The following is a 12,524-nucleotide window of genomic DNA, read 5'->3' on the forward strand; positions in this document are numbered from 1 at the left end:
TTGATGCTTTCAGGTTTCTTTAGTCTTGGATGAAATGCTTATAAAAGAATATACCTCCTCACATCATGTCTGTGGTATTTAGCCTTTTTTTATATTGTCTTTGCAACACAGGTGCCAGAAATGTGGGCGTCGTATCACACCGGCAGCAACGCACTGGCCACGTGGCCGTGGTAAGCTTTGTGAAACGATTGGTTGGGCCAGAAAATTTATGAAACTTTAAAGTAGATTGAAGTTAGACGACCATACTAAAGAACAGCTCTAACAATGTAACTACCATAAATAAATATAAATCAACATTAACGGAAACAAACGAAAAGTTAACATTATTGAAACACTTCCCACCTAACTGTCAATAACGGCGTCACAACTTGTGTGTCGCTGATTTTTTTCCGTCCGAATGCAAAAACAGGTTCAAGTTCAACAGTTTACAGAAACGTATAGGCCAATGCTATTTCCTCTCTACACACCAACACACTTTTAACTGGAACTACTTTCCACTGAATATATAGTCCCTGTTAAAACAAATCACAGTGTGGTCCAGATATTCCAGAGTCACAAGGATCCTGTTTCTAGACAGAGACGATTCTATCCTTTTGAAATGTAATTTTTTGACAGTTTTTTCACCTGCTAGCGGGGCCCCAGGGCAAATATAAGATACTGGGCACCTGTTCCTTGCACTTATTTAAACTCATATAACATATTGGCCAAAAAAAGGGTCTTGAAACTATTATACTTATAATAAATTATATACAGGAACACATGGCCTTCAGTTCAGGTAATAACGCAGGACCCACCTTATGGCGTTGATCATTCCTTTTGGTAATAGAACAAGCGAGCAACATAATACTGACCTTCTATCACCTTATAAAGCTGTTGTGGAAAACAGTTGTGCGTGTGAATATAAGTGAAATATTCTCTTCTCTCTTAGCCACACATTTTGAACTTCATCAGGCGATTGAATGACTGTTATCAGGTTATCAATACTACGCACCTATCACGTTGAGTGAAAGGGAAACTCAGCACTGCGAATTTAAATAAATCAACTCGAGGATGGGGCACAATACTTGGCCCAAAACAGGCCCTGCCTCCTTTACTGTGCCTCCTGCCTCAAAGGCTGACCTCATTGGTGCGGCCTCTTTTGCGATGCCTCCTGCCTGGTGGGCCGGACTCCATGGCCCTGCTGATGCTCCCCTCCCCCTCCCCTCTACCTCCTTCTGTTTCATGGATTGTGGAGGTCTGAATCGTGGTCCATGCCTACTACGAATTATTCAGACATTTCCGTCATATTTAATGAATGTGTTGTAACTCTGTAACACTGTTCATCTGCACACATGGCATCGGTTGCTTCTGTCTATCCTGGAGAGGGATCCTCCTCTGTTCCTCTCCTGAAGTTTTCTTCCCTTTTGGTTGGTGTCGTGTTGGTTTATTGATAATTTGGGAGCATTTACTACTGAAGCACTGTATCAACTGACTGTTGAGGGCCTTAAAGCTGCACAAATCGATATTATTATATTAACAATGACTGAGTTGACTCATAGTAATGAATCTGCAGCTCTACGGGGCCATTTAGTGTCCCTGGGCTCATTGTGGTTTTTTTACCCTTGACTTTATTATTTTGGTTCACTCGAGGTTCTCTTTCACCAACAGCTGTTTTAATGGACAACGCTCTGACAAGCCTACCGGTTGCTACCTGCTCAGCTCCAGACGGACAGAAACAGTTAGAAACTAGCCGATGAATAATCCTGAAAAGTCAGGACTTGGTGGAGAACAAAGCCGAGCTGAAACACGCACAGTAGGTTCAGAAGGTCGTTATCATCTATTTACATGCGGTTGACGACTGATGTGTTGATGTTTGTTTCCCGTGTGAAGCCAAAAGTCATTGTTGACCTATTTTACAGTAATTTTGTGATGAAACTTACGTAATTAACCAACCAGTTACATGTCAAACATAGGCTACTTATTTTAAACCGCAATCATTTTTCATACTAAAGTTATACATTCTGTGTCAGCAAGGGTGGGCTAAGGTTAGCGTGAGGTCAATTTTGTATTCGGAGGCTATTCGGCCTTCCCCGCTCAGCTGTACGCTACATGTGGTTGTCTAGCCGTCTACAGAGTATTTGTGGAACGCTTCTTTAAAGCGGACAATAAATACAGAGCTCCTTGTAGTCCGAGGTAGTTGTGTTCAACCTGACTAAGTTCAGTTCACTTGAGTTTATTTTGTACAGCCCAAAATCACAAATTACAAACCCCCCTCAAAGAGCTTTACAATCTGTACACATACGACATCTCGCAGGACCTCACATCGGATCAGGAAATACTCCCCAAAAAGTAGAAAAAACCCTTTCACGGGGAAAAAAGGGAAGAAAACCTTCAGGAGAGCAACAGAGGAGGATCCCTCTCCCCGGATGGACAGAAACAATAGATGTCATGTGTACAGATGAACAGCGTTACAGAGTTTCATAAACACATTCAATGAATATGACAGGATGTATGAATAATTCATCGTAGGTAAGGACCACGATCCAGACCTCCACAATCCATGAAACAGAAGGAGGTATAGAGGAGAGGGGGGGGGGGGGGGGAGGACATCAGTAGGGCCATGGCAGGAGGCCGGCCCACCAGATGAACAGCATTACAGAGTTACAACACATTCAATGAATAACGTAAGTACTAATACCACACTCTAAAAAGAGTTAAGTAAAAGTTCTGCACTGAAAATGTTGAAGATTCTACATACAATCAGGAAAATGTAGCCTGTAAATATAAGAAAAGCAAAAGGTACACTCTGTGTGGCTGTTATGTTGATGATATTGTATATTATAGGAGTGTAACTCATTATTATTGACATCATGGAGTAATTTGTTGAGTATTTTCTCTATTGACTTTTCTGGCAACAATGAGTGATGAAATAACAAAGTGAAACCTTAAGAATGTTTTTTTCTTTTCTTTTTATAAACTGACTGTCCCGATAATTCAAATTATTCACAAGGAAATGCAGTAAATCTTCATATCAGTGCAGCTGCAACCATGAAAAGTTTTTTTTGCATTAAAAAAATATTTTAACTACTATCAGTCCGCTTATTGATTAAATAACTAATCATTTCAAACTGTAGTATATAGTATATAATCTACTTGGTTACATTACATTTTATAAAATAATTTTGACTATATTTATTTGCAAAGTTCTTGTTTTATATTAAAGTCAAAAGTGCAATATTTCCCTCTGGATGAAGAAAGAGAAGACTCAAGTAAGGACCTTATATTTTGACTATATTACTTACATTCCAACAAATAATTCACCTCAATATCTTAAAATAGAAAACCAAAAATATATCGACATGCCACTATGAAAGATGAGAAAATATGTTTTAATAAGTACAAATGTGAACTTTAATCTTGAGATGTTAACATAGAAATATAATAATAATCATCATAATAATAATATTTGAGGAAAGAGGCCTGAAGCGTCCAGTGAAAACAGGAGAGGACGGCAGCGCCCATGTGCAGCGCCGCGTTGGGTTTCAGTCTAATTGGGATCATACGGCCGCGCATGTGCAGTTTTGGCACATATATGCTCTATTAATCAGGGGCTCTTTAATCGAGGAGAACCCCCACCAGAACCACCAGAGCCCCGGCCTGGGCTCTGTCTAAGCGCGGACCTTTTGACTCCACAAACACCCGCTCTCAAAAATAAAAATTGGGGTCAACCTCCCATTGCTCGAGCCAGAGCTTCATATCGTGCCACCAAAAAAAAAAAAAAAACACACCTCCAATTTAATGGTTACATTGCTCCGAGTGAGTGTGGCTGTTCGAATCTGCGGATTCCTGCTGGGTGACTCTTCCCTTCTGATTGCAATTTATGTCGGAAGTCGTTTTCTGTGCCGACTCCAAAGCCCAGGAGGGAGGATGTGCACGTGGATAGAGCCTTGGTCCTCCAACAGAGGCCTCACGCACACACACATACACACACACACACACACACACACACACACACGCACACACACGCCCACACACTGTGGACCACTTGACAATCAACAATGGTGACAAATACATTTCTAAAAAAACAACAACAACGTGCTCGTGTTTCCAACATCATCTTTGTTGTTTGGGCCAACCCGTCATTAATCTACAGGGGGGGGGGGGGGGCTTGTGATGAGCATGTGGACCTTTTAGGATGCATCTGAGAACTGTTATGACCACCGTGTTGAAAAAAAAGAGTTGCACTTTGAACAACAAGAATAAGAGAAAGGTATTTCAGATGTTTAGAAGACATTTTAAGAATCGTGATTGCCATGATTTTGCTTTTGAGTCAAAATGAATATATATAGAGTTCATTAAGCCTCGGAGGCATTTAACTGGAGGATGCTAATATAAATATAAGAGTTCATCATTTCCAGGGTTATGACATCAATACTTTTCCAAACATGTGCTGCTTTTTATATGCCACTTTATTGATATATATCATAATAAAATGATTTTGTGGAGATACGATACTGACACTGAAATAAGAGCTGAATAGCGCTTTTGGATGCAGATGTTTTTAATCGGATTCAGTCTGTATAATTCAGACCGATACTTGTTGCGTTTTTGCTTTGTTCACCCCTTGCGCAGCACTTTCACATAATAATAATAATATATGTATATTATGACCCTTCTTGCTCCCGCGCGCTGCCGGCGTCAAAAGGCCCTCAAGGTCACCATGCAGGGCCAAAGTAAAAGCTTAAAAAGCATTTCAGGTCCAATGTTTGTTTGCTTCAAGCCGCCGACACATTTAACTGCTGCGTTGCATTCAAAGGCTTTCTGATGCAAAACGGAATGCAAAGGTGGGGCGTTCAAATCACTTCAGGCATCGGTGCCTCTGGATTATGGCGAAATTTGTCATTATTTTCGTGTCTTCTAAATATTGAATACGTAATTATTTGTTGCTAATTATCAAACTTGTTTTTGTTTTATGATTTTATTTGACGTAAATACTTGTTTTCTCCTCCCCTGATGTGGCGAACGGAGACCCCGCGGTGCAGTGTGTATTGAAGATGCATGGTTTTAAGAGTATATCATTAAGTGGCTTCTATTTTCCATCTTCTGTTCTGCATAATCCTTTTTTAAATCTTATTTGAATTTGACCTTAGTTTAATTTGAATCTCATTTGTGTGTTTTATTTCCCATCTTATTCTCTCTGAGCCTCGTCCCTGTCTTTCTCCCTGTATTGTAAGCACATGTTCCCTTATTGTAAAGCAATAAAGTTTATTTCTTGAATGATTCGAATATGTATTACAAGCGTTAGCACAGTAGCAGTATACCGTGATATGATGGACGTTTTATTATAACAGTCATTTACCAGTATGTTTTGAACAAACAGGTGTGTGTCGTCGTGAGACAGAGTGGAGAGAGACGGGGGGGGGGGGGGGGGGGGGGGCGTGTTCCACTCTGAATGAATATTCACCCTGAGCTGTTTTAATAGCAGAAGGAAGAGCACGAGACAAGTCCAATAAATAAAACGAGCTCGTGATGTGATTCTGACCTGATATGAAGTCACGTGACAGATCAACTTATTTCATCTGATTCGTTCTGATGTTTGTTTGTTTTACGCGAGCACCAAACACATACTTCATATTGTCAAGAGCGCTGAGCTATATGTTATATGACCGAGCAGCGTGTACAATATTTATATTCACGGAAGAGAAAAGTCCAACATACGTAACGACGCGCATTTATAACTTTCTTAAAGATAAGGTGCTTAGTAAAGGGGCGTTGTTTGGACAGTTATTGTTAGAATCATATAAATATATTCTAGAAATCAAGAAATATAGCCTCTGCTTTTCAAATATTTCCTGACGTAAAAAAACGAGGAAAAACAGATTCATATTATTTTTGGATAGGACATGTGTGTGCTACTTTAAGTTGAGGCCAATTGATATATTGAAACGAGATAGATTCTGGTTCTTTTGTCCCTCTTGACCTGAACACATTTTTTAAAGCACTAATAAAAACAGAAGTCATTACCAAATACACATTGTTGGATTTAAAATTGGAGTGCTGGAATACAGCACCTTTTGAAGAAAAGCTCTGCGGTCGTAAAATGAGTTAACATAAATACATACATAAAGGATTACATTTAAATGAATGAAATCACGTTTTAAAAAAGTGAAAGAAGATCATATGGATTCACAGGGAATGTTTGAGCCGCATTTATTCTTTGGAGACGCATAGATGTTAATAAATAGAGTTAGAGTAATAAAACCGTTTCTGATCTTCATGAGTCGATACGACGTTCAATGTTAACTCGTAAAAAAAATCTACTAAAAATAAATACACTCTTTTCGCTGTCCAGTGTGAGTCCTCTTGCTTTAAAAAAAAAGCATGCGAGTACAACCAACAACAGCCTGAGAAAATGTGTCCGTTTGCACAAAACGAAAATGAACAGTACAAATAATTAATTATTAACAAAAGTAAGTTTTCTCTGTTTAAGCATAAACACACATAATATATACATAATGTAATGATACGCATATAACACAGGCGCTGATGGGCCTCTGAAGTGGGAACATGAATAAAAGCAAAGCCACAACTTTAAGCAGGGGATATGTTTTCTTCACCTGCAGCAGAAAAGGATTTTCAAAATAAATCAAAAAGTCCATTCTTCATCAATTCGTACACAAAACAAATAATGAATCCGCGACTTAACAAGACAGCAATTAAACCAAGAACCAACACGAAATAAGCCCGGCCGTTAATGTGGGCATGCAGCGATCATGCAACTTGCTCGTGATGTGATTCCGACCTGATATAAAGTCACGTGACACATCCACTTCTGATATGTAACCATATTAGGCCCTGAGCCACGTGAACACCACTGACAGATGAGCCTGGAAGCTATCATCATCATCATCATCACATGCAATCGTTCTCACAAGCCTGCCTCTTGTATAATAAACAGAGAACATTGTAATTGTGAAAATATATTTAATAATTAAACATGGCATAGTTACACAAAGAGGGAATGCAAACAACCGTATCTCCGTAGAATATAAAGGGGAAGACCTACTGCGAAGTGTTGAGCTACTCAACAGCAGCAAGTTCACCACCAGGGGAGCGCGTGGTTAAAACAACAACAACAAAACCAACAACAACAACAACTCGCGGCTGCTAGAGGATGTCAGCGTGTGTTAATAGTCCAGGCTATCCTGCAAGGGGCCCGCGAGTAGTCTTCTGGGAGCCGGCGCGAGACGTTCCCGCTTCAAAAGCACCGGCGCCCACCCGCTCCACCCGGAAGAAGAAAAGTAACATTTAAAAAATCTAAAAAAAATACGCCGAGTGCGCGTGTAGAGCCGGGAGTGTCCGCGCGGCTGCGGGCCGTGGGCGGAGGGGGTAACAGGGTCACTCCTCCTGAGCGTTCTCCGAGTGGGAGCTCGAGCCTTCGGACTGGCGGTCCGCGTCGGCCGCGGTTCGCTCCTGTTCGGACAGCTGCTCGCTGCTGGGGATGGAGTTCTTCTTTGGGCGGCCTTTGGGTTTCGTGGGAGATTCCAGACCTCCACCCTGCAACACCTGGGGGCGGAACATGAGCGAAGAGAGATATGTTGGCTGCAACTCACACCAACACACACACACACACACACAACATGTTGACACCTTGGTGCCCCCCCCCCCCTGAATTATCCATACCAAATTCAAAAGATATGACACATACGATCTCCTAAAGAGGTCCCTTTAAATCCCCATCAGCATGCACCGAACTACGTTTCCCATCAACATCTGTTGTAATAACACAAAACAGAACGTTTCCTATCCTCGTTGTTTGTTGTTGCTGCAGGCCTAACCTCGTAAAAAAATCACCATCGTCATCATCATCATCATCATCATCATCACCACCACCACCACAATGAGGAATAGCTTACAATTTTCTTCCATTTCATCCGTCTGTTCTGGTACCACGTCTTCACTTGCAGCTGACTGAGGCCCAAAGACTCCGCCAGGTCTATTCTGAGGAACAAATACATCCGTAATCAATAACTCTACATCACATGTTGATGTTTTTTTCTCTATTTTATGGACAACTGATTGGTTGCTTCTAATAACACAGCCTAATACATTCTTTACAACAGCCTGTTTTTGTGAACATGTTGGCAACATAATGTATAAATGGCGGGTCGTTTCATTATATTGATCCATGTTTTGGACTCCATGGTTGTACTTTACCACTTTTAGAGGAAAACAATACAATGATAAAAAGTGTTTTAGCATTGTAAATAAATAGGGGGACATCAATAATTGAATAATACATAAATGTGATTTTTTTTTTTAAAGCGACAGCTATTTCGAGTGTAAATGTCGGCTCAAGCCGTCTCCGTGGACCCACCTATCGGGCGTCGACAGATACTTCTGCTTCTCGAAGCGCTTCTCCAGCCCCATGAGCTGCAGCTCGGTGAACACGGTGCGGCTCCGGCGGCCCTTCTTGCTCTTGCCGCCTCCGTCGGCCCCGTGCTCCAGCTTCCCGCGGAGGTGCAGGTCCAGCGGCAGGTGGTGAGACGCCGCGCCTATCTGCAGGCCCGACGCCGCCGACAGCAGCTGCGCGCTGAGCGGGGAGCCCAGCGAGCAGGACAGCGGGGACATGGGGAATTTGAGGAGGCTCGTCTGGTCGGTCTTTAGGACTGGAAGGAACGGGGGCGACAGAGAAACGAGAGGCTTGTTTTTAGTACCTAGCTCCAGCAAGTGCTAGCTAGTCTAGGTTAGCTTCACGTGAGCTACTATAACATTTATAACTACAGACTTGAGGTCAGAGTTCAGGACCGATCCGTAATATCACAACTGCACAGCTGATAGAGCATGTTGGAATATTCTCTCTCTTTATATATATTTATTTATAGTCACATATATATGCATATATATATATATATAGTTCAGTTAAACTAGCAACAACAATGGGGGCCTCATACTTGAATGGCCTGACACATTAGAATAAGACCTCTTATGCTATTTCTTCATCATTGTGTTGTATTAAAAATAATAAACATATTTATGCATCATTATTTTTCATAAGGCTGCACAAACTATAATGTCAGCTGTTTGCATGTACATTACTTTTAACTTCAGTTCAAGGGTAAATGCCTGCACTGAACTTCAAATGCTTTTATTTGATTCATGATGTAATCAGATGTGTTTTTAATAGAACATGATACAAAATATATATGCGCAAAAGCTATATATCTATCGATTTTGCGCATATATATATATATATATATATAATTATAATAATATATAATATTATTATTATTATTATGCGTAGCCATGTGATATGAGTATTTATTTTCAAACAAGAATATCAGTAAATATTACATCTCCATGATAATGTTTTTTTAAATGTTTTTTTTCTTCTTTTTATTTTAGGGGATTACTGAATACTGAAACCTGACAGAAAATCCACATTTCACTTCATTTTACTTTACTTTCAACTTTAATATATATAATATATATATATAATATATATATATATAAATGATATATAATATATATACATTGTATATATATTATCTCTATATATACTATTTTATTTAAATAGTATTTACGGTAGTTTTTCAGAATTCAAACAAAATATGAAATTTCCTCTACTTTTTAAAACACTTGAACTCCATAGCTTTCAGACCCGATCTTGCGGTTGAATGCCACTTTTGCCCAATTGTTGCAAATCATTTGCTGAAACTCGATTTTAAAAAAAAAATGTTTAGAAGACCTCTTGTCATTTAAATCTGCATGTGTTTGAAGTTACATTATTTCCCCTCGAAAGAGACTTTATTGTTTTATCTGCATGTTAAAAGATTATACAATAACATCTTTAATAGATTAACTATTATCTTCAGTTTTCCATTATGAAACCACCTCACACATCGTCTCGTTTGGGCACTCATCCATAAACTCGCAGGCTCCTCTTACCCAGCTGGTTATGGAAAGGCCGGGCGGACAAGAGAGCCTGCACCCCGAACTTAAGCAGCTCCCCGGCGGGAGCCGACGCTTTATGCTCCGGGTGCTCTGTCAGGATCTCCTCTATCATGAAGCTCCGGTAGCGATGAGTCCTGTGGTCGTGCGGAAGCACCTCCGGAGCGTAGTAATGCGTCGCCATGTCCAAAGGATGATGCATAATCTGGCCGTGCGGCCACCCCAATACAAATACCGAGCGCGTGCACCGATTATCGCTCCCTTCAGTCGCCCGAGCCAGCTGTCATATTCCCGCTGCAGAGCCTCTGTAGTCCGGTGTTCGAGACTGCGGATAAGTTATCCTCCAGGGCGGGGTGGAGGATATCGAGCGCCGGGAGCACGTCTTCTCTGCGGGGTCCCGTGCCGGCTTCAAACGCGTCACTTCTGCCCGGGTTTGGTTCTTCTTGGAGTGCCGAACCGGGAGCGAACCTCTGACCGAAAAATCCCGAACCCGGCCGCGTTCATGCCCACTCCGCTGCTTCTGCTGCGTATGCGTGTGTGTGAGAGTGAGTGAGTGTGTGCGTGTGCGTGAGCGCGCGCGCGAGCCACGCTGGTCGGAGCTATTCGTCAGCCGCTGAGCGCGTCACCTTGGCAGTGAGCGGAGGAACAAAGCTTTGGGTTTTATGGGTCTCGTCGCGAAGCTCCGCCCCCTCTCCGGGCTGGTCTGCTCTCAGCCAAAGTTACATGCAAAGCCGCACTTGTCCTGCATGGGTGCATATGCAAAAAGGAAGAAAATCAGGACGGAGACTTGAAATAACCTTCGTGGGACTTTTACGAGCTATAAGCGTTTTGACGAGGGGGGAGAAGAAGAAGAAGAAGATGGGTGCATTTACCTGCCTGTATAGTTCGACTTCGCAGCTTGTACAATACGCATGACGTTTATGTTCTCAACACTTGAAACGATGCTGGATCAAAACACAGATTTGCACTTCAGTGGCACTTAAATAGCACTTACTTATGGTACTTTTGTAGTTCGACTATGTTGAGGAAATGTTACTTCCTGTATTCTTGTTGTTCTTAGTTTATAATCTAGGTTGAAATGCACTTATTGTAAGTCGCTTTAGATAAAAGCGTCTGCTAAATGACATGTAATGTAAATGTAATGTAATGATGCAAATGGGAAGGGAGAGTTTGGTCTTTCTTTTTTTAACTCTTTACTTTTCCATGTAAAACAAAATCCCCTAATAATCCCAAACCTTGAAAATGATCTAACGAACATCATTTCAATGATAAGGACATATCAGTGCCACTCCAGTGAAGCTGAGGCAGTAAAACATTTGACCTCTGAGATTTTTCTTTTCTTTTGTGATTATTTCCCTCAAAAGATTGTGAAACATCTCCCTCAGAATATTTTTTAGCATGCTTTAGGGCTGCTGTGAGAAAAGCTGAAACCCTTAAAGAATGTTGATTTTAAAGTTGGTGGTCTATTAAAATGTTTTTGTAACTTTAGAAATCTAATCTTGAGGAACCCTTTCGTTCACACACGACAACTGACAATCACTGGACACTTTGGAAACAAAACAACGCAACAATCAGATGTTCCAAAAATAGTTTCAAATATGAGAAGCATAACATACCTATTACAGTTTGAAGTGTGTAGTACCTGCTGAATTCTAAAGTATTGTTCTTAAATATATAGAGCCCTTCAGGGACATGAGTGAAGCTCTGGAGAACAGCATAAAGGAAAGAGCAACATGAAATATCAACATGATATCTTACATTAAGAGGACTAAACAAAGGCACACATTTTAAAGCTGCTATACAAGGAACTTTTATTTTGTAGTGATTTTGGCGGTCCCTGTGGACAAAGGTGGTATTACTTCCTTACACCAGTTACCATTATGGAAACCTCTCATGTTACTGCGGCAGGGGTCAAACAGTCTTCCCCGCTCAGTCCTGGTTCTGGTTCTCCCGTGCCTCCCTTCCCTCCAGCGGCCCAGCAATACGTCCTGCAGGTCCACAGCAGAGCCGGGAGCCGAGCTCTCCTCTTGTCGCAGGAGCGTCCGACTGCAGTTCGGAGGCTGCGGAGAAGCCAGATCTGGGTCTGTCCACAGTGGACTGGTCTGCTGGACACGCTGCACCCTGAGCTGAAGGAAGTTATGATGAACCGGCAGGATTTCATCTGATTTTGTACAGAATCTGACCCGGTGGCACCGATGAGAAGCATTGAGAATAATATAGAAACAGACCATCTTCTCTCTTATGGTCTCATTTACTGATGGAGGTCATATCGACTTCAGTAATATAGACTCAGACTGTTTTCTAACAGTAAATAGTTCCTGAAAGAAACTGTAAGTATAAAGAACAGGAGAATCAGGAGATACGAGTCTCATTGATCAACGTATTTGTTATCTTAGCTCTGTATGTCCTGGAAATGCACATGTGTATGTTGTGTAAAATCTGGAATCCTCCAAAAGAATGCATTTTTGTAATTTTGGGTGACAAAGTATACATTTCTTGAGGAAAAATAAAATAATAAAAGTAATCTTTAGTTTAGAATTGTCTCATCCATGCCATGATCAAATAAGTTGTCATTGGTCATCAGCAAATGATCC

General features: G+C 41.2%; 1 protein-coding gene across 2 annotated transcripts; it reads right to left on the reverse strand.

The window, feature by feature from the left end:
- Positions 1–6,172: 6,172 nt before the first annotated feature.
- Positions 6,173–10,622, reverse strand: barx1 (BARX homeobox 1). 2 transcript variants are annotated; one of them, XM_056438570.1, is made up of 4 exons: positions 9,928–10,622; positions 8,357–8,648; positions 7,896–7,975; positions 6,173–7,545 (listed from the first exon to the last, which is right to left on the reverse strand). In XM_056438570.1, exons 1-4 carry the CDS (start codon positions 10,130–10,132, stop codon positions 7,238–7,240), a joined length of 885 nt encoding a protein of 294 aa, XP_056294545.1. In that variant the 5' UTR covers positions 10,133–10,622; the 3' UTR covers positions 6,173–7,237. The 2 variants fall into 2 exon arrangements, with proteins under 2 accessions (XP_056294545.1, XP_056294546.1); XM_056438571.1 differs by having other exon boundaries at positions 7,291–7,545; positions 7,896–7,980; positions 9,928–10,571.
- Between the last annotated feature and the right edge of the window lie 1,902 nt (positions 10,623–12,524).

The sequence above is a fragment of the Pseudoliparis swirei genome, chromosome 18 (assembly GCF_029220125.1).
Source record: "Pseudoliparis swirei isolate HS2019 ecotype Mariana Trench chromosome 18, NWPU_hadal_v1, whole genome shotgun sequence".
In the NCBI taxonomy this organism is placed as follows: domain Eukaryota; kingdom Metazoa; phylum Chordata; class Actinopteri; order Perciformes; family Liparidae; genus Pseudoliparis; species Pseudoliparis swirei.

Excerpts from the sequence above, each read along its gene's own strand:
- barx1 (XM_056438570.1), bottom strand. The coding sequence starts at position 10,132 with ATGCATCATCCTTTGGACATGGCGACGCATTACTACGCTCCGGAGGTG. Across the intron at positions 8,649-9,927 it reads GCCTTTCCATAACCAGCTGG|TCCTAAAGACCGACCAGACG; the intron begins GTAAGAGGAGCC and ends CGTTCCTTCCAG. Across the intron at positions 7,976-8,356 it reads TATCTGTCGACGCCCGATAG|ACCTGGCGGAGTCTTTGGGC; the intron begins GTGGGTCCACGG and ends TCCTCAGAATAG.